General features: G+C 40.2%; 1 protein-coding gene and 1 long non-coding RNA gene across 4 annotated transcripts in view; both read left to right on the top strand.

Moving 5' to 3' along the window:
* The window catches only part of LOC112253674, a 32,443-nt gene extending 21,091 nt beyond the window's left edge, over positions 1–11,352 (top strand). The window contains exons 5-14 of one of the 3 annotated variants that reach the window (XM_042323831.1): positions 2,251–2,277; positions 2,427–2,483; positions 2,758–2,898; positions 3,770–3,802; positions 4,106–4,138; positions 4,251–4,316; positions 6,967–6,993; positions 10,181–10,465; positions 10,682–10,708; positions 10,861–11,352. In XM_042323831.1, coding sequence (XP_042179765.1) covers positions 2,251–2,277; positions 2,427–2,483; positions 2,758–2,898; positions 3,770–3,802; positions 4,106–4,138; positions 4,251–4,316; positions 6,967–6,993; positions 10,181–10,465; positions 10,682–10,704 — 692 coding nt within the window. In that variant the 3' untranslated portion in view covers positions 10,705–10,708; positions 10,861–11,352. Of the gene's footprint in view, positions 1–2,250; positions 2,278–2,426; positions 2,484–2,757; positions 2,899–3,769; positions 3,803–4,105; positions 4,139–4,250; positions 4,317–6,966; positions 6,994–10,180; positions 10,466–10,681; positions 10,709–10,856 lie in introns of all 3 variants that reach the window. The other 2 variants (XM_042323830.1, XM_042323832.1) reach the window with 2 other exon arrangements.
* A 4,185-nt stretch (positions 11,353–15,537) lies between these two features.
* On the top strand, positions 15,538–20,059 carry LOC121846749. Its single transcript, XR_006083675.1, has 2 exons — positions 15,538–15,597; positions 18,707–20,059. It is a non-coding gene; the product is annotated as an uncharacterized LOC121846749 (long non-coding RNA).
* Positions 20,060–21,008: the final 949 nt, after the last annotated feature.

Raw genomic sequence — 21,008 nt, 5'->3', positions numbered from 1 at the left:
GTGTTTTCTACTCTGCCAATTAATAAACAGATAAAAGGGGAAACCTAGTTAGTTAGTTTCTAGTAATTATTTGTATACCTTTTGTTTCCAGTAATCTCTCCTTCAGTCGTCGTCTTCTTCTTTGGACTTTATATGGCTGTTGGCAATCAACTATAAGGTGCATTACCACCACCAACTGGACTGGAGTGTGGACCTCAGTTCAATCACCCACATGGGTATATGCTCCTAAAAATCTATTTTAGCGCCCGGCTACGCAGACACTCATTGACACGCGCAATCATTTTGGATGAAATCATTGAATGACATGTACAGTGCATTCAGGAAGTATTAAGACCCCTTGACTTTTTCCACATTTTGTTGCGTTACAGCCTTATTCTAAAATGTATTAAATCGATTTTTTGCCTCATCAATCCACATACAATACCCCATAATGACAAAGCAAAAACAGGTTTTTAGTATTTTGATCATTTATAAAAAATTGAAAACAGAAATATTACATTTACATAAGTATTCAGACCCATTACAGTACTTTGTTGAAGCATCTTTGGCAGTGTTTACAGTCTTGAGTCTTCTTGGATATGACGCTACAAGCTTGACACACCTGTATTTGGGGAGTTTCTCCCATTTTTCTCTGAAGATCCTAAAGCTCTGGCAGCTTGGATGGGGAGTGTCGCTGCACAGCTATTTTCAGGTCTCTCCAGAGGTGAACCTTCGCCCTAGTCTGAGGTCCTGAACGCACTGGAAAAGGTTTTCATCAAGGGTCACACTGTACTTTGCGCCGTTCATCTTTCCCCCGATCCTGACTAGTCTCCCTTCTGCTGAAAAACATACCCACAGCATGATGCTGTCATCACCATGCTTCACCTTAGGGATGGTGCCAGGTTTCCTCCAGATGCAACGCTTGGCATTCAGGCCAAATAGTTCAATCTTGGTTTCAACAGACCAGAGAATCTTTTTTCTCATGGTCTGAGAGTCTTTAGGTGCCTTTTGTCAAACTCCAAGCGGGCTGTCATGTGCCTTTTACTGAGGAGTGGCTTCTGTCTGTCCACTCTACCATTAAGGCCTGATTGATGGAGAGCTGATGAGATGGTTGTCCTTCTGGAAGGTTCTCCCTTCTCCACAGAGGTACTCTGTGAGTGACCATTGGGTTCTTGGTCACCTCCCTGAAAAAGGCCCTTCTCCCCCGATTGCTCAGATTGGCCGGGCAGCCAGACCTAGGAAGAGTCTTGGTGGTTCTAAACTTCTTCCATTTAAGAATGATGGAGGCCACTGTGTTCTTGGGGACCGTCAATGCTGCAGAAATGTTTTGGTACCCTCTGCAGATCTGTGCCTCGACACAATCCTGTCTCTGAGCTCTGGGCAATTCCTTCAACCTCATGGCTTGGTCTTTGCTCTGACATGCACTGTCAACTGTGGGAACTTATATAGACAGGTGTGTGCCTTTCCAAATCATGTCCAATCAATTGAATTTACCACAGGTGGACACCAATCAAGTTGTAGAAACATCTCAAGGATGATCAATGGAAACAGGATGCACATGGGCTCAATTTCGAGTCTCATAGAAAAGAGTCTGAATACTTATGTAAATAAGGTATTTCTGTTTTTTATTTTATTATATATTTGCAAACATTTCTAAAAACCCATTTTTGCTGTTTTATTATGGGGTATTGTGTGTAGATTGATGAGGCCATTTTTTTATTTGATCAATTTTAGAATAAAGGTGTAATGTAAGAAAATATGGAAAAAGGGAAAGGGTCTGAATACTTTCTGAGTGCATAGTATGTGTACATTTATTTTGCAACAGCAGTGGGGTGTTCAGCATGTTAGCTCCCTTCAAAAAAGCATGTGTTTATTTTGTCATTTTTGTCATTGAGTTTGTTTGTCTTCATGCATCCTTGTTGATTGTAGGACTTAGTTGTATGCCTTTTATTTCAACGCACGTGTAGGATTTATCTAGCATAGTTTGCATTCGTCGTCAGCTGTTTAATGCACCAGTTACTTTCACATTGATTTGAAGTCGGCCTTGTTCAGGTACTGTATGCATGTTGTTTATTGGTGCTCTCAGAAAATATCTATTTTTATTGCAGCTTAAGCATGTAAATGTGGGTGAAGTCATACTCAACAGCTGACAGAATGGTTAATGCAGACTTGTACTATAAGAGGTATTTCTCACTCTGATATAGCGAACACAAGCTACAGAACCATGGATCAACATGGGAAATAAAACATTTATTTTTTTTTTCTCCTCAGGATTTCTGGTGTGGAAGAAAAAGACAAGTAGGATAATTCTCTGTCTCTTCCTGTCTCAATTCTTCATACTCACTGCTTCACAAAAATGGTAGAACATTTGGATTCCAGTGAAAACAAAGAACCATTTGAATGAAAATGTTAATAATGTCTTACATTTTTGTCTTTTTTCCTCTCAGGTTATCCCAAAAACACCTGGATTGACTTTTTGAGAAGGTTTTGTGGTGCAAGGTTTGGTAAGTGTTATCTTAACTAGACTGGTCCATATTCAACCTGCTAATGGGGTCCCCAAAGTAATACAGACACAACATTATTCATGTATATATTCACAACCTTCCCTGCACTGTGATAGAGAGTGTGTGAATTCACAGATGTAATCCCACAACCCAGAATTTTTCCAAGTTTTCTCATCATAACCTTATGCAAACTTTAAAGGGCAAATACCTCCTAAATTCAAGGAACCTTTTCTACTCTATTTGCTGTATGTCGGTGGATGGTGAAACTTTACAGGGGATGATCAGGTCACCAACCGTGGAGCTTCAGGGATTCTATCTGGAGTTGCCATGGATACAGTTTATAGCACTGTAGGGGATAAGTCTTCTAGAGATTACTCCAGGAATCAGAATAATAACAATCATCCCACTAACACAGGTAGTAACACTAACACACCTTTTACATGGTACTTCTGTGGGGACATTTTGACAATGCAGATATGTGGAGATGTTGTCAGTAATGTGTTTCTCATATTATTTGTGGTGGCATTTATTTGAAGAACATGTTTTAGTGACATCTACATACAGTATGAGAAGGTGATTACTAATGTGAGTTTAAAGTGAGCAGTGTGTGGACTAACATATATAAAATGTGTATGATGCAGTTGGAATCTGCAAGGAAAATGTGCTTTAAATTATGTCCTTGTGATGAATATTTGAAATAACCTTCTGGGTTTTGGTTTATCTTTACATCTGTGCATTTTTGCACTGTCAAAATGTCACCCATAGAGGTAACACTGTGGATAAAGATTGTCACTGTTGCCCCTTGCTATGTTGTACTGTTGAAAAGCCAATTACTTCACAATCTTCATTCGGGACGTTTTCAGTTCTGAGAACTGTTTCCATGTTGTTTTGTTTGATATGATTGTTGCTGGTTTAGAGATGTGGCTTGTTTCAGAACGTCTCAAGTCCATTGCAGGTTTTGTGTCTTTAAGAGCTCATGGTTAAACCATTCATCTACTGCAGGGGTAGACAACCCTGGTCCTGGAGGGCCGTAGGAACTTCATGTTTTTGATTTAACCAACCTGGAAGACCAAGTGTGTTGAATTTAGGCAATCACTGAACTGATCAATTAGCTCAGTTGGTCTGGTGTGGCGCCTAGTTGGAATGAAATCCTGCTGCACCCCAGGAACAGGGTTACCTACCCCTGATCTACTGTATGTTACAAATCCAATAGTTGCATCATCATCATTCAATATTGTCGCAACAAAGATGTTTGAGAATGCTAAACTGATCTATTCTCTCTTCAGTTAGATCCAGTGATGGAAACAACCAAACCACAGGCAAGTCCTCCAGCTAATTTAAGACATCATGAAGCACAAGTAGCATTAGAAGTTAGATGCTCATCTGCCTATCTCAGAATATCACAAGAACATAGCAATCAATCTATTTTATTTGAATTCTGTTAATTACTTTAAGTAGGAAGTCGCTGTGTAAATCAATGACACTTGATGGTAAGACACAGTGGCAGTCACCTTGAATTCTGTCACTCAGCATCCTTTTCATTGTCATCCAGAAGTGAACACAACAAATACTAATATGGTTTGTGTATGAGAATGCGAAGCTCAACTTTTCTGTCTTCTCAGTTAAACTCAGTGATGGAGTCCAGCCAGAACAAGGCAAGTAATCCAGTTAATTTAAGATTGTATAAAGCAAAAGTAACTTCTTAAAGAGCATTTGAGGTCGTAGGAGAGAGGATGTAGTTAATGTTTTACTTCTGTGATTCTGCAGAGACGGTTAGGCTACTGCCCATCAAAACAGGGGATGATGACACAGACAAATTGCAGGGGAATGGAGGTGTGTATGAGACTTAAGCGGATGGTTTAACCTGTAACAGATCTGGAATCAGTGCTTTGGCAGTTACAGTACACCCAATCCATATCTGTTCCGGATGATTCATATAACTGACTGATTCTTAATAGCTAAATACATTATACTGTGCATTACAAATATAAAGGGTTCATCTAGAACAGGGGTGTCAAACTCATTCCATGGAGGACTTCGTGTCTGCAAGTTTTTTTTCTTTCTTTCAATGAAGACCTAGACAACCAGGTAAGGGGAGTTCTTTACTAATTAGTGACCTTAATTCATCAATCAAGTACCAGGGAGTAGAGAACGACCGATTAATTGGAATGGCCGATTAATTAGAGCCGATTTCAGGTTTTCATAACAATCGCAGGACACCGATTTGGACAATTTTGTTAGTTTTTTTGTTACACCCTTACTTAATCTTTATTTAACTAGGCAAGTCAGTTAAGAACACATTCTTATTTTCAATGACGGCCTAGGAACAGTGGGTTAACTGCCTAGTTCAGGGGCAGAACGACAGATTTTCACCTTGTCAGCTCGGGGGAGCCAATCTTGCAAACATACAGTTAACTAGTCCAACGCTATAACCACCTGCCACTCGTTGCACTCCACAAGGAGACTGCCTGTTACGCGAATGCAGTAAGCCAAGGTAAGTTGCTAGCTAGCATTAAACTTATCTTATAAAAAACAATCAATCAATCAATCAATCAATCATAATCACTAGTTAACTACACATGGTTGATGATATTACTAGTTTATCTAGCATGTCCTGCGTTGCATATAATCTGACTGAGCATACAAGCGTACAAGCATACAAGTATCTGACTGAGCGGTGGTAGGCAGAAGCAGGCTCGTAAGCATTCATTCAAACGGCACTTTTGTGCGTTTTGCCAGCAGCTCTTCGTTGTGCGTCAAGCATTGCGCTGTTTATGACGTCAAGCCTATCAACTCCCGAGATGAGGTTGGTGTAACCGATGTGAAATGGCTAGCTAGTTAGCGGGGTGCGCACTAATAGCGTTTCAAACGTCACTCTCTCTGAGACTTGGAGTGGTTGTTCCCCTTGCTCTGCATGGCTAACGCTGCTTCGAGGGTGGCTGTTGTCGTTGTGTTCCTGGTTCGATCTCAGGGAGGAGCGAGGAGAGGGACTATACTGTTACACTGGCAATACTAAAGTGCCTATAAGAACATCCAATAGTCAAAGGTTAATGAAATACAAATGGTATAGAGGGAAATAGTCCTCTAATTCCTATAATAACTACAACCTAAAGCTTCTTACCTGGCAATATTGAAGACTCATGTTAAAAGGAACCACCAGTTTGCATATGTTCTCATGTTCTGAGCAAGGAACTTAAATGTTAGCTTTCTTACATGGCACATATTGCACTTTTACTTTCTTCTCCAACACTTTGTTTTTGCATTATTTAAACCAAATTGAACATGTTTCATTATTTATTTGTGGCTAAATTGATTTTATTGATGTATTATATTAAGTTAAAGTAAGTGTTCATTCAGTATTGTTGTAATTGTCATTATTACAAATAAATAAATAAAAATCGGTATCGGCGTTGAAAAAAATCGGTCGACCTCTACAAGGGAGGAGTGGGGCTGCATTCCGAATACGTAAAAGGCACACCCCCAGCCCTCAAATTAAGTGGACACTTCTGATGACGTATGACGAGTTGACACTTGAAGGGCAAGGGAGGAATGTATGAATGAATGAATGAATGTTAAATGGACCGCCCTTGCCAGGACATTTGTCTCTCATTTGTCCCACGGTTATGTTTTCAGTCATGATGGAACCACCGGTAGCTGTTGTGTGGGTGCTTTATATGCTCTACAGTCATTTATGATAGCATTTCCTATCTTGGCTAGAAGACAACGCATCCGCAGACATCGAATACTTGCCATCCAACGATATTGGGTAAATCAAAACGTATTATGTGTGATGTCAGGGAAAGTTGAAAGCTAACCAAACAAAAACATCATTACTTTTATGAAATGTTTGTGCCGTCAGGTGAATTATTAACTTATTTACATTATTTTTTACTTACATATGTTGACTTCTCCATATTGATGTTGGTTTTAAGTTTAGGCTGACTTCTCTTAGCAGATGTACAATCATCACGAATTGTATTATGAGGCGTTTCAGGCCCAGGAGTGAACAGAATTATACACTCGCACACTATCACAAACGAGGTTTGAGGGGTTATGTTGCCAACTTCCTTGCTTGGCTAATTGTTTGGACCGATGGCAAAGATGGCTGCAGGGATTCCCCCAAGGGCGTAAGGCAAGTGTAAGTGGAGGATGGTGTGTCTTTTACATGTCTGGAATGCAGTCTGAAAATCGTCAGACATTCGGCCCTCCGTGGAATGAGTTCGACACATGACCTAGAGGGTTACTAGAAATTATCTGATTAGAAAGTTTGTCCTTCTGTTCGCTTTTGCAGATAAACCTAGTAGATCCAACAGTCCTAACGATGAGTCAAAGTTTGATTGTAAGAAGACACAGTGGCATTCACCCGGAATTTTGTCACTTAGCATCCTTTTCAATGTCATCCAGAAGTGAACACAACCAATGCTAATGTGGTCTGTGTATGAGAATGTTAAGCTTAACTTTTCTTTCTTCTCCTCATCTAAAGGCAGTGATGGAGTCCAGCCAGACCCAGGCAAGTAATCCAGTTAATTTAAGGCTGTTTAAAGCAGAAAAACGTCTTTAAAGATGAACTATGCAGAAATCGCTCCGCCATTTCCTGATTTCTAAAATTCTAGTAGTTAAACTAAAATTAGGTCATGTGAAGAACAAGCAGTCATTGTGTAGAGAATCATTGTACCAAAAATGAAATATATTTTCCAAACCAAAAATGTAATATATTTTCCATAACCAAAAATATTGTATATTCAGCTGTTTTGAAGCTGGTGTAAAAAAAAAAGTAGAAAAGAACAGGAAGCATAGAAGAGAGCTACTGCTTCTTAGATTAGCTTTCAATGAGAATGAAAAGCTCTAGAACTCACATTTCTATGAATTTGTTTGGGTCTCCCAAAAAGTTACATATTGTAGCTTTAAGCAGTGTTTTATGCAGTAGGAGAGAGGCTGTAGTTGATTTCCTTCTGTGTGTGATTCTGCAGAGGTTACAGTGGCCATCACCAGAAATCTGTTTACATTTAATTAGGAACCTTTACTCACGTGTGTGTGTGTGTGTGTGTGTGTGTGTGTGTGTGTGTGTGTGTGTGTGTGTGTGTGAGAGAGAGAATGCGCAGCTGTAATCCCGACACCCAGAATATTTCCAAGTTTTATCATCATAACCTTATGCAAACTTAAAAGGGCAAATACCTCCTAAATTCAAGGAACCTCTTCTACTCTGTTTGCTGTAAACAATCTTGATGGATGGTGTAGCTTTACACGGTACACAGGCAACAATCAAAATGATGTTCCCCCGAATATCGTTTATTGCGCTGTAGGGGATGATCAGGTCACCAACCGTGGAGCTTCAGGGATTCTATCTGGGGTTGCCATGGATACAGTTTATAGCACTGTAGGGGAGAAGTCTCCTAGAGATTACTCCAGGAATCAGAATAATACCAATCATCCCACTAACACAGGTAGTAACACTAACACACCTTTTACATGGTACTTCTATGGGGATATTTTGACCATGCAGATATGTGGAGATGTTGTCAGTAATGTGTTTCTCATATTATTTGTGGTGGCATTTATTTGAAGAACATGTTTTAGTGACATCTACATACAGTATGAGAAGGTGATTACTAATGTGAGTTTAAAGTGAGCAGTGTGTGGACTAACATATATAAAATGTGTATGATGCAGTTGGAATCTGCAAGGAAAATGTGCTTTAAATTAAGTGCCTTGATGAGTATTTGAAATCATTTGTTTGGTTTTGGTTTCTCTTCACATCTATGCATTTTTGCACTGTCAAAATGTCACCCATAGAGGCAACACTGTGGATAAAGATTGTCACTGTTACCCCTTGCTAGTTTGTATGTTCCAAAAGCCAATTATTTAATGCACCTCAGTGTGAGTCTTATTCTTTATTTGATCTGTCAATCAGAACATTTTGAGTTATCAGAACTTCCATGTTTTGTTTGAACATCTGAAGACCTTTGCAGGTTTTGTCGTCATAAAGCAGAAGTAGCATAAGAAGTAGCATAGATTCTCATCTGCATATCACAAGAACTTAGATGGCTATTTTATTTTAATTCTGTTGATAACTGTCAGCAGGAAGTCACTGTGTATGATGCTATGCCTACTGGTATACTTTATTGGGAAGTTATTCTTGTCAAAATAGAAGGTTAGTAAGTGGCAACTTGTAGGTGAGTGGGGGCCAGTACTACTAATATCTACACCATTTTGCTGACAGTCATTCTGAAATGATACCTGTTCTACCTGTATTTACAGTAGATCTTAGGTGTGCATATACAGTACAGCAGTTGTTTATTAGTGTTCTCTGTTGTGTCCTCATTATTGAAGTAGCTTAGAGTGTAAATGTAGTATAAATCTTCCAACAGCTCATTGCTTGTGGTCTTGCAAAGTTTTTCCCATACATTTTCATACAGACTCTTAGATTTCCTGAAATCATCAGCAAATTTTAGACTGTATTAGATGTGTATCTGAATATCTCAGAATATCATAGGAACTTAATTCTCTGTGTGGCTAGGTATTTCTTCTGAGAGCTCCACTACCTGTAAGCTCCACTACCTGTACGCTCCACTACCTGTAAGCTCCACAGCCCACTACAGACAGGATAGGAGTCATACAGCCCTTAACTGGGGGAGATGATTTATAGACAAACTTTGTTATTCTGTCCTCAGGGACGGCTGGCAACAATGCCAACAGTGTTAAGCCGGTTACAAAACCTGAAGAAGGTTAAGACACTAGCTAGGTTTCCATCCAATTGGCGACAGATTTTCATGAGAATATTCTAAAATCTGCATAAAAACAATATGCATGTTTTCCCACCAGAGATGTGTTTCCATTAAACTGACTTGTAGCGGATAAAAGGCTGTGCGTGATGACGTGGTGCACATAAAAATAACATTTGCAGTTAATTTCCCATCTACTGAATAAAAAATACAACTTAAGTGGGTTTCCATCCCATTTTCAACTCTACTGATGGTTTTTCACCCAAAAATGTGCCCTCTAGCCAACAGCTCTCAGATGCAGTGTGGGCATAGCATACATGATGAGATTATTATGGACAAAAGTCAGATTATTTTTTTATTTGTCAAACAGCAGCCAACTATCTATCATCATGTCACCAGAATAAGACACCGAATATTTATTTGAAAGGAGCATTAAACTCATCACCTTGGACTTTCACCACCCTGTGACGTTCATCATTTATTTAGTCTGTAACCTAATAAACTGTGTACTTTCCAGAGTTGTAGTGGCAGGACCACACGTCATTGCGTGACTCCAAGTTTACTTTAATATGATCATTATTAAATCAATATTTGTGCATAAAAACATTTCCACTGTCATTTCTCACATAATTAATTTGACAGACACAAAGATCCCACATTGTCTTGTGTGTTTTGTTGACATTTGGAAAGTTTACTGACATTAGTTGTTTCCAACAGGCTGGCCTTTAAAAAAAATTATCGGACATGTACTTACATAAAAAGGTTGGCTGGACACCTGGTTACAGATGGAGGTGAAAGTGGCGTTACACTGGAATTCTACCATCAAATATGTTGAGGATTGTTAGAACAAGTTGGGTTTGAAAAACATTGTGGTGGGAGGGCTTGTCCTGTCTAAGAAAACACTGTCTGGGAAACACTGGTGGTTCAGTAGAGAGGCTGTAGAACATGGTTTACCCTCTCTGTTTGTTTCCTCAGTTGCCAAGTCTAAAACAGATGGCAGCATTGCACCAGTGGACGAGGATGAGTCTAAAACAGATGGCAGCGCTGCACCAGTGGACGAGGATGAGTCTAAAACAGATGGCAGCGCTGCACCAGTGGACGAGGATGAGTCTAAAACAGATGGCAGCGCTGCACCAGTGGACGAGGATGAGTCTAAAACGGAAGGCAGCACTGCACCAGTAGGCGAGGATGAGTCTAAAACAGATGGCAGCGCTGCACCAGGGACTGACCTAAACGTAGCTGAAGGAGAGGCAAAAGGAGGTGTGTATTAGAAAGGGATAGTAAACCTCAAGTCTCTCTAAATGCATCAGGATAAATGTACAGACCTCAGTCTCAAATAGATGGGAAAGACTGGCATCTTAAACTGTCATAACAGAGCAGGAATTAGTGCCATTGTAATTACAGCATTCTTGAATCACATTAATTCTGAATGGTTTCATTTCTCAAGTTCAGTTCTCCTATTGTGTTTTCTTGCAGGGAAATATGATTCCGTATTGTAGGACGGTAAGTTGGAGTGTGATAACAATGTAGACTGTTTTCACTTAATTTCCCTTTATTGTGCAATACTTCTTGCCACACTCTGGTCAACTCACTATAAGTAGACTGTTAGTCTGTTACCAACTCTTGTTCCTACTAACTGACGTCTCTCTAGACAGGGAACTGTGGACCAGAGGTACGCAGAGGATCATGAAGACAAGAGAACCCACCATCTCACCTGAGTTACCAGCACTGGACGACAAGGCATTCTAACGTTCAGAGAAAATTTCCATAGCAATAGACTGGCTTGTTTTCGGTGAAACTAAGGTCCATTTATAACAGTCACTTGTCCTTTCTAAACAAGTGTGCTTTATAAAAACAAGGAGTGGGAAATGTGTGGCAATAGTTTGACCCCTAGAAGACCTTTTTGAAATTGAAAGTATAGAAATGCACAACCCCAACAAAGAAGAGCACCTTTAAAGCATCATATTAAAGCTTTGATTAGAAATGAAGCAGCAACAAATTATAAACCAACTCAAAATTGGATGCAATAAGGCTTTCTTGTGTCAGATATATCCAGCAATAAGGCTTTCTTGTGTCAGATATATCCAGCAATAAGGCTTTCTTGTGTCAGATATATCCACCAATAAGGCTTTCTTGTATCAGATATATCCAGACAATAAGGCCATCTTGTACCAGATTACCAGCAATGGAAGGCTTTCTTGTTCAGATATATCCAGCAATAAGGCTTTTTTCGTGAAACTATATCCAGCAATAAGGTCACTTGTCCTTATCCAGCAACAAGTTTGCTTTATAAAAATCCAGCAATAAGGCTTTGTTGTGGCAATATATCCAGCAATAAGGCTTTTTGAAATTGAAATATCCAAATGCACAACCCCAACAAAGAAGAGCTTCTTGTATCAGATTTAAAGCATCATATAAAGCTTTGATTAGATATATCCAACAAATTATAAACCAACTCAAAATTGGATGCAATAAGGCTTTCTTGTATCAGATATATCCAGCAATAAGGCTTTCTTGTGTCAGATATATCCAGCAATAAGGCTTTCTTGTGTCAGATATATCCAACAATAAGGCTTTCTTGTATCAGATATATCCAACAATAAGGCTTTCTTGTATCAGATATATCCAGCAATAAGGCTTTCTTGTATCAGATATATCCAGCAATAAGGCTTTCTTGTATCAGATATATCCAGCAATAAGGCTTTCTTGTGTCAGATATATCCAGCAATAAGGCTTTTCTTGTATCAGATATATCCAGCAATAAGGCTTTCTTGTATCAGATATATCCAGCAATAAGGCTTTCTTGTATCAGATATATCCAGCAATAAGGCTTTCTTGCAATAAGGCTTTCTTGTGTCAGATATATCCAGCAATAAGGCTTTCTTGTGTCAGATATATCCAGCAATAAGGCTTTCTTGTGTCAGATATATCCAGCAATAAGGCTTTCTTGTATCAGATATATCCAGCAATAAGGCTTTCTTGTATCAGATATATCCAGATATATCAATAAGGCTTTCTTGTATCAGATATATCCAGCAATAAGGCTTTCTTGTATCAGATATATCCAGCAATAAGGCTTTCTTGTATCAGATATATCCAGCAATAAGGCTTTCTTGTATCAGATATATCCAGCAATAAGGCTTTCTTGTATCAGATATATCCAGCAATAAGGCTTTCTTGTATCAGATATATCCAGCAATAAGGCTTTCTTGTATCAGATATATCCAGCAATAAGGCTTTCTTGTGTCAGATATATCCAGCAATAAGGCTTTCTTGTGTCAGATATATCCAGCAATAAGGCTTTCTTGTGTCAGATATATCCAGCAATAAGGCTTTCTTGTGTCAGATATATCCAGCAATAAGGCTTTCTTGTGTCAGATATATCCAGCAATAAGGCTTTCTTGTGTCAGATATATCCAGCAATAAGGCTTTCTTGTATCAGATATATCCAGCAATAAGGCTTTCTTGTATCAGATATATCCAGCAATAAGGCTTTCTTGTGTCAGATATATCCAGCAATAAGGCTTTCTTGTGTCAGATATATCCAGCAATAAGGCTTTCTTGTGTCAGATATATCCAGCAATAAGGCTTTCTTGTGTCAGATATATCCAGCAATAAGGCTTTCTTGTGTCAGATATATCCAGCAATCAAATGAATAGTCAATACTGTCAGTAGTCCAAAGGTCAAAGTCAAAAAGAGATTCAGTTCAACAAAAAATGTCCTTTAAATCCAGGATTCCCAAGATTCAATTCAGTTCTTTCCCAAAAAAGGTAAATCCACAAAAAATATCAATTATATTCCAATAGTAAGAGCAGGAGAGTCGATCAACAATTCACATTCAATCAGATACTCTCATCATTCCGTGGTGTTGAATGGAAGTCCTTAAATCCAGTCATTTCCCTTTTTATGGCAAATAATCCAGTGGAACAGGTTTAAACTACACCATTACGGCGCTATTTTACTTGCAAAGTTTTCAAAAAAGCATTTTCTCTTTGTTCCTCACACCATAGCCTAGCCACACACACACACATGACCACATACTTAAATTGACAGGTATCATTTCTGGCCAATCAACAGATTATCCACTTTGTGGCACTTACATCATGGTAAGGAATACATGCATGACCATTAATTCTGTTTCGTATCACATTTAATGTGGCAACGTTACACGCGTTAGTTTATTTGAATTTTGTTTAGTAAGTAAAGTCCAAAGCTGCCCTCTTCTACTCTGCATATTTCTGATCTTCCACCTGTCCTCTCTTCTATTTAAGAACACAATTATTGCTCGCAAGTGTTGTGCACATGTCAAGATATTAGGTAAACAAGCAGAGGAATTTCCATGCCCTGAACGTACCGTAGGCCTACTGTATTTTAACTGAATATATATTTAACTGATCATGTATTTTAACTGAATTTGCTTGTTTGCATGCTTATATTGACATGATCATTTTCCCTTGTTGTACATGAATCATAGTGTATGTGGTTTGTGTGTTGTTTGTGTGTTGTATGTAAGAAGTTTGGATAAAAGCCTTTATATATTTTGCAAAAAACCCTCAGGCCAAATATATTTAAATATGAAAATAACAAGGGGTGCTGCTGAGAATCTTTGTCATAGTATTTTTCTCTGTTCATATAGGAGTATTTTGTTTATATTATTAACACACACACACACACACACACACACACACACACACACACACACACACACACACACACACACACACACACACACACACACACACACACATATATATATATATATATATATATACATATATATATATATATATATATATATATATATATATATATATCTCAAAAGTTTGGAAACCTATTCATTCAAGGGGTTTTTCTTTATTTTGATAATTTTCTACATTGTAGAATCCTAGTGAAGACATTAATGAGGCTGGTAACTCTAATGAACTTCTCCTTTGCAGCAGGGGTAACTCTGGGTCTTCCTTTCCTGTGGTAGTCCTCATGAGAGCCAGTTTCATCATAGCTCTTGATGGTTTTTGCAACTGCACTTGAAGAAACTTTCAAAGTTCTTGGCAAAATAACCAGGGATGTTGTCTTGATAAGTGTGTGAATTAGACAATTTTCTTGTCCTGCTAAGCCTTCAAAATGTGACACATACTTTTGGGTGTCAGGGAAAATGTATGGTGTAAAAAGTATATTATTTTCTTTAGGAATATAGTGAAGAAGTTGTTCAAAATATAAATAGTAAAGTACAGATACCCCCAAAAAACAACTTAAGTAAAAATATGTTAAAGTACCACTTAAGTACTTCACACCATTGCAGCTTTGCATATTCTTAGCATTCTCTCAACCAGCTTCATGATGTAGTCACCTGGAATGCATTTCAATTAATAGGTGTGCCTTGTTAAAAGTTAATTTGTGGACTTTCTTGCCTTCTTAATGCCTTTGACCCAATCAGTTGTGTTGGGACAAGGTAGGGGTGGTATACAGAAGATGTCCTATTTGGTAAAAGACCAAGTCCATATTATGGCAAGAACAGCTCAAATAAGCAAAGACAAATGACAGCCCATCATTACTTTAAGACATGAAGGTCAGTCAATCCAGAAAAATTCAAGAACTTTGAAAGTTTCTTCAAGTGCAGCCGCAAAAACCAGCAAGCGCTATGATAAAACTGGCTCTCATGAGGACCACCACAGGAAAGGAAGACCCAGAGTTCTCTCTGCTGCAGAGGATAAGTTAATTTAAGTTACCAGCCTCAGAAATCATCAATTAACTGCACCTCAGATTGTTCAAGTAACACACATCTCAACATCAGCTTTTCAGAGGAGACTACGTGAATCAGTCCTTCATGGACGAATTGCTGCAAAGAAAACACTGCTAAAGGACACCAATAGGAAGAAGACTTGCTTGGGCAAAGAAAGATGATCAATGGACATTAGACTGGTGGAAATGTATTTTTATCTGATGTTTCCAAATTTGAGATTTTTGGTTTCAACTGCCGTGTCTTTGTGAGAGGCAGAGTAGGTGAATGGATATCTCTGCTTGTGTGGTTCCCACCGTGAAGCATGGAGGACGAGGTGTGATGGTGTGAGGGCGCTTTTGCCGGTGACATTGTAAGTGATTTATTTAGAATTCAAGGCACACTTAACCAGCATGGCTACCACAACATTCTGCAGCGACACGCCATCCCATCTGGTTTGCGCTTAGTGGGACTATCATTTGTTTTTCAACAGGACAATGACTCAATACACCTCCAGGCTGTGTAAGGGGTCTTTGACCAAGAAGGAGAGTGATGGAGTGCTGCATCAGATGACCTGGCCTCCACAATCACTCGACCTCAACCCAATTGAGGGTTGAAAAAGCAAGTAATCAGCATATGTGGGAACTCCTTCAAGGCTGTTGGAAAAGCATTCCAGGTGACTACCTCGTGAAGCTGTTTGAGAGATTGCAAAGCTGTCAATAAGGCAAAGGATGGCTACTTTGAGGAATCTAAAATAAAACCAAAAAATTACAGAAAAGTTTTACTTTCACTTTTACGTCATGTCTGCTAGGTAGGCAGGCGTAAGACCGCCACAGTGAGTCAACATACTACAAACAGTCGGTAGCTACAAACAAACTAGCAAAATGACTTCTAAGAAAAGGCTCACACTTCATAGTGTCACTTTGACAGAAGCGATACTCTGCGCAGTATCATCATAGGTCATGTAGGTTATTCTGTTGCACAGGTTGTTGTCTGGGTGGCACAAAACTCTTCTTTTAAAGATGCACTTGTGTTTATTACACGTTACTGGTCTGTTATGTGTGCTGATTACAAACGAGGATATCACAAGTCAATACAGCATAATCTTACGACACTGCTAATAAAAACACAGATACCTTAAAAAAATGGAGGGGCGTGGATCAGAAAACCAGTCAGTATCTGGTGTGACCTCCATTTGCTTCATGCAGCGCAACACATCTCCTTTGCATAGAGTTGATCAGACTGTGGAATGTTGTCCCACTCCTTTTCAATGGCTGTGCGAAGTTGCTGCATATTGGCGTGAACTGGAACTGGAACACATCGATCCAGAGCATCCCAAACATGCTCAATGGGTGACATGGCTGGTGAATATGCAGGCCATGGAAGAACTGGAACATTTTCTGCTTCCTGCAATTGTGTACAGATCCTTGCGACATGGGGCTGTGTATTGTCAGACTGAAACATTAGGTGATGGCGGTGGATGAATGGTACGACAATGTGCCTCAGGATCTTGTCACGGTAACTATGCATTCAAATGGCCATAGATAAAATGCAATTGTGTTCATTGTCTTTAGCTTTCGTCTGCCCATACCATAACTCCACCGCCACCATGGGGCACACTGTTCACAAGGTTGATGTCAGCACAGCTTGCCCAAATGACGCCATACGCGCTCGCTGTCTGTCATCTGCCTGGTACAGTTGAAACATCTGTGGCATTGTGTTGTGTGACAAAACAGCACATTCTAGAGTGGCCTTTTATTGTCCAAGATTCATCTGTGTAATGATCATACTGTTTAATCAGCTTGTTGATATACAGTGGGGAGAACAAGTATTTTATACACTGCCACGACCCAGCCACGACCCATCTTCAATGCTCTTACTGAGGGAATGAGGTTGTTGGCCAAGATCTCGCGATATATGGCCCCATCCATCCTCCCCTCAATACGGTGCAGTCGTCCTGTCCCCTTTGCAGAAAAGCATCCCCAAAGAATGATGTTTCCACCTCCATGCTTCACAGTTGGGATGGTGTTCTTGGGGTTGTACTCATCCTTCTTCTTCCTCCAAACACGGCGAGTGGAGTTTAGACCAAAAAGCTCTATTTTTGTCTCATCAGACCACATGACCTTCTCCCATTCCTCCTCTGGATCATCCAGATGGTCATTGGCAAACTTCAGACGGGCCTGGACATGCGCTGGCTTGAGCAGGGGGACCTTGCGTGCGCTGCAGGATTTTAATCCATGACAGCGTAGTGTGTTACTAATGGTTTTCTTTGAGATTGTGGTCCCAGCTCTCTTCAGGTCATTGATCAGGTCCTGCCGTGTAGTTCTGGGCTGATCATTGATGCCCCACGAGGTGAGATCTTGCATGGAGCCCCAGACCGAGGGTGATTGACCGTCATCTTGAACTTCTTCCATTTTCTAATAATTGCACCAACAGTTGTGGCATTCTCGCCAAGCTGCTTGCCTATTGTCCTGTAGCCCATCCCAGCCTTGTGCAGGTCTACAATTTATCCCTGATGTCCTTACACAGCTCTCTGGTCTTGGCCATTGTGGAGAGGTTGGAGTCTGTTTGATTGAGTGTGTGGACAGGTGTCTTTTATACAGGTAACGAGTTCAAACAGGTGCAGTTAATACAGGTAATCAGTGGAGAACAGGAGGGATTCTTAAAGAAAAACGAACAGGTCTGTGAGAGCCGGAATTCTTCCTGGTTGGTAGGTGATCAAATACTTATGTCATGCAATAAAATGCAAATGAATTACTTAAAAATCATACAATGTGATTTTCTGGATTTTTGTTTTAGATTCCGTCTCTCACAGTTGAAGTGTACCTATGATAAAAATGACAGACCTCTACATGCTTTGTAAGCAGGAAAACCTGCAAAATCGGCAGTGTATCAAATACTTGTTCTCCCCACTGTACCACACCTGTCAGGTGGATGGATTATCTTGACAAAGGAGAAATGCTCACTAACAAGGATGTAAACAAATTTGTCCACAACATTTGAGAGAAATAAGCTTTTTGTGCATATGGCAAATTTCTGGGATCTTTTATTTCAGCTCATGGAACCAACACATTACATATTGCGTTTATATTTTGGTTCAGAATACATAGTTATAGTTGTTGGTTAGAAGTGGAAGCAAAGATGGTGGATAAATAACACATTTTACTGAGGCCTTTTACCATTGAAAAAAATGGTGACGGTTCCGGTCTTAAGTGGGTATTTTCCTCTCTCGTGTTAGTATACTTTTACCGTGTGGTGTGAGCATGCTTTTCCTGTGTGAGCTCATGGTTCATCCATAATATCTGGCATGCTCACGCGAGAGGGAACAGCTAGCTCTGATCTACTTACTTCCCCCTCCTGCTTGCCTCACCCACCCCACCCAGAAACAATTATACAGTGTGATGTCTAACCCTGGGGAACCCCCTCCATGGGGTCTGGGCAATAAGTAGACCAGAGAGACCCCGCCCTGATCAGAAAAAATTGGATAGTGGGGCTTCTTGCTTTCTCTACCTTCTCTGGGGGAAGCATTAAAAGTGTTGATTTTGGATGCACTGTGAGGGCTGGGTAATTTTGTAGTATCTCAATAATTGTAGTGTCTCAATCATGATGATACCCTCAGTTAACTCCAGCGGCAGTGAGTGGGCAAAGTGGGCAGCTCAGAAAGTTCATGTTATTTTTAATACCAATGGAGTAACATTTATACCCTTTAAAATAAAGTGTTACCCTGGCTTCTAATTTGAATACATCAATACTCTTTTATATGTTTGGATTGTCTGTTTTTCCAGATCAGCTTAATCTTAAGGTGGGGCGTGAGCTCGTGTTGATGTAGGACAAGTCCACAGTGACTGACCCTATCGCAAGCATCATATGGAAGCATGGGAAGAACAAGGTGGCAGACTGGGACAAGGATTTTGGTGGTCTGGACATCTATGCTGTCTTCAAAGAGCGTACAACCCTGAACCAGACTACTGGAGAGCTGAGAATCAGTGGATTGATGAAAACAGACAGTGGAGTTTATTCTGTGGAGTGTAACAGCAGAGCCCCATCTGTTTAGCTATAAAAAGTTTTGCATGTTATTTTGGTGTTAATATGTGTCACATATCAGTTTGCAAACTGTTGTATAGTAACCTGTTAGTAACCCAAGTGCCTCACCTTAATAATTTGGTCCCATTCCCCTTCATAACAGCCTAATGTTCTGACTTGGTGGTGCACATGTAGCCTATAGCCTGTTTTAGAGAAATGTCATCATTTAGTATTCAAATAACTTTCATTGTCTGCTTATATGGCCCCTTTATTTATCATACAGTTCTGACTTGGTGTACAGGGAGAATATTTTAAGAACGGACCATGTTCTTAATTCTGTCGTTGTTCATTTCAAAAGTCCTTGTAATGATGACGCTGTGACTCGAGAAGCAGGTGAAACGTTTAATAAAATAACAAATATGAAACGAGACAGCGAAACAGTGGCGACAATGCATGAACACAGGAACAATACCGACAGGAATGAACATAAGGGAGGGACAGATAAAGGGGAGGTAATAAGAAAGATAATGGCGTCCAGGTGTGAATTATAATGATCTGCAGGTGCGCTTAATGATGGATGCCAGGTGTGCATAATGATGAATCCCAGGACCGATGGTTAGTATTCTGGCGAAGTCAAACACCGGAGGGGAGGAGCAGGAGTAGACGTGACAGTGCTGAACAAATAGTTATTGTGACTACGCTCATTTTAGCTCGCTCATTAATGTCATAATCAAAATTACGGATTGCCTTTTATACACTCATTGTTCCCTTATGCCATAGTTTGTACACCTAAATTGTCAGTAGAAACCACATTTGTTTAAGCAAGTCAGACAGATCAGCTATGTTATTTAAAAGTCAGTAAATGAGTCTGAATGAATTGTTTCGTTGCCAGATAAAGCTCCGCTGATAGCCAGTAGTAGCGGTGGTAAGGATTCCCTCCATGATGCTGAAAAGAAGGGTCTGCTGTTGGGCGCCGTTTGCCACTGTTATAGTGCAATTAATGTAATTGTTAGTGTTGAGTTGTGGCTTTGCTGGCATGCAGCTACCATTTTATTTACTTTTTGCCCCACCAAGATCGCCACTGTTTACAAGACATAAACGATCTGTCATCAGTACCTTGTTATATGTGTGTGTTTGTGTATATAGTGCTGTGAAAAAGTTTTTGCCCCCTTTCTGATTTTTTCTATTTTAGCAACATGTTTTGGACACAGAATATTTTTTGATCTTCAACCAAAACATAATATTAGATAAAGGAAACCTGAGTGAACAAATAAAACAACTTGGATACTTGAGGGTTTTGGCGCATGCGCTGCTGGTTTCAGGTCCTTCCACAACATTTAGTGGTGGTAGCTATTCAAGTGTGTTAACTTCTGTGCAGCGTGGGGAGCCAACATGATGCAGAACAGACCCCCAATATGCAGGCTAAGTGGAGCAGGCACTGTGCGCAGTTAAGGGGGACATCTGCAGCACGGTCCTAGGGCTCAGGTCCTCCGAGAGAGAGAAAGAGAGAATTAGAGAAAGCATACTTAAATTCACACAGGACACCGGATAGGACAGGAGAAGTATGACATCCGATGACACCCCCGGACAGGGCCAAACAGGAAGGATGTAACCCCACCCACTTTGCCAAAGCACAGCCCCGACACCACTAGAGGGATATCTTCAACCACCAACTTACCATCCTGAGACAAGGCCGAGTATAGCCCACAAAGATCTCCACCACGGAACAACCCAAGGGGGGGCGCCAACCCAGACAGGAAGATCACATCAGTGACTCAACCCACTCAAGTGACGCACCCCTCATAGGGACGGTATGAAAGAGCCCTAGTAAGTCAGTTACTCAGACCCTGTAATAGGGTTAGAGGCAGAGAATCCCAGTGGAAAGAGGGGAATCGGTCAGGCAGAGACAGCAAGGGTGGTTCGTTGCTCCAGAGCCTTTCCGTGACCCACTGAAGAGATGAGTCTTCAGTAAAGACTTAAAGGTTGAGACCAAGTTTGCGTCTCTCACATGGGTAGGCAGACCATTCCATAAAAATGGAGCTCTATAGGAGAAAGCCCTGCCTC

This window comes from Oncorhynchus tshawytscha, linkage group LG07, assembly GCF_018296145.1.
Source record: "Oncorhynchus tshawytscha isolate Ot180627B linkage group LG07, Otsh_v2.0, whole genome shotgun sequence".
In the NCBI taxonomy this organism is placed as follows: Eukaryota; Metazoa; Chordata; class Actinopteri; order Salmoniformes; family Salmonidae; genus Oncorhynchus; species Oncorhynchus tshawytscha.
Note: the sequence above shows the minus strand (reverse complement) of the source record. Positions and strands in the feature narration are given on the sequence as shown.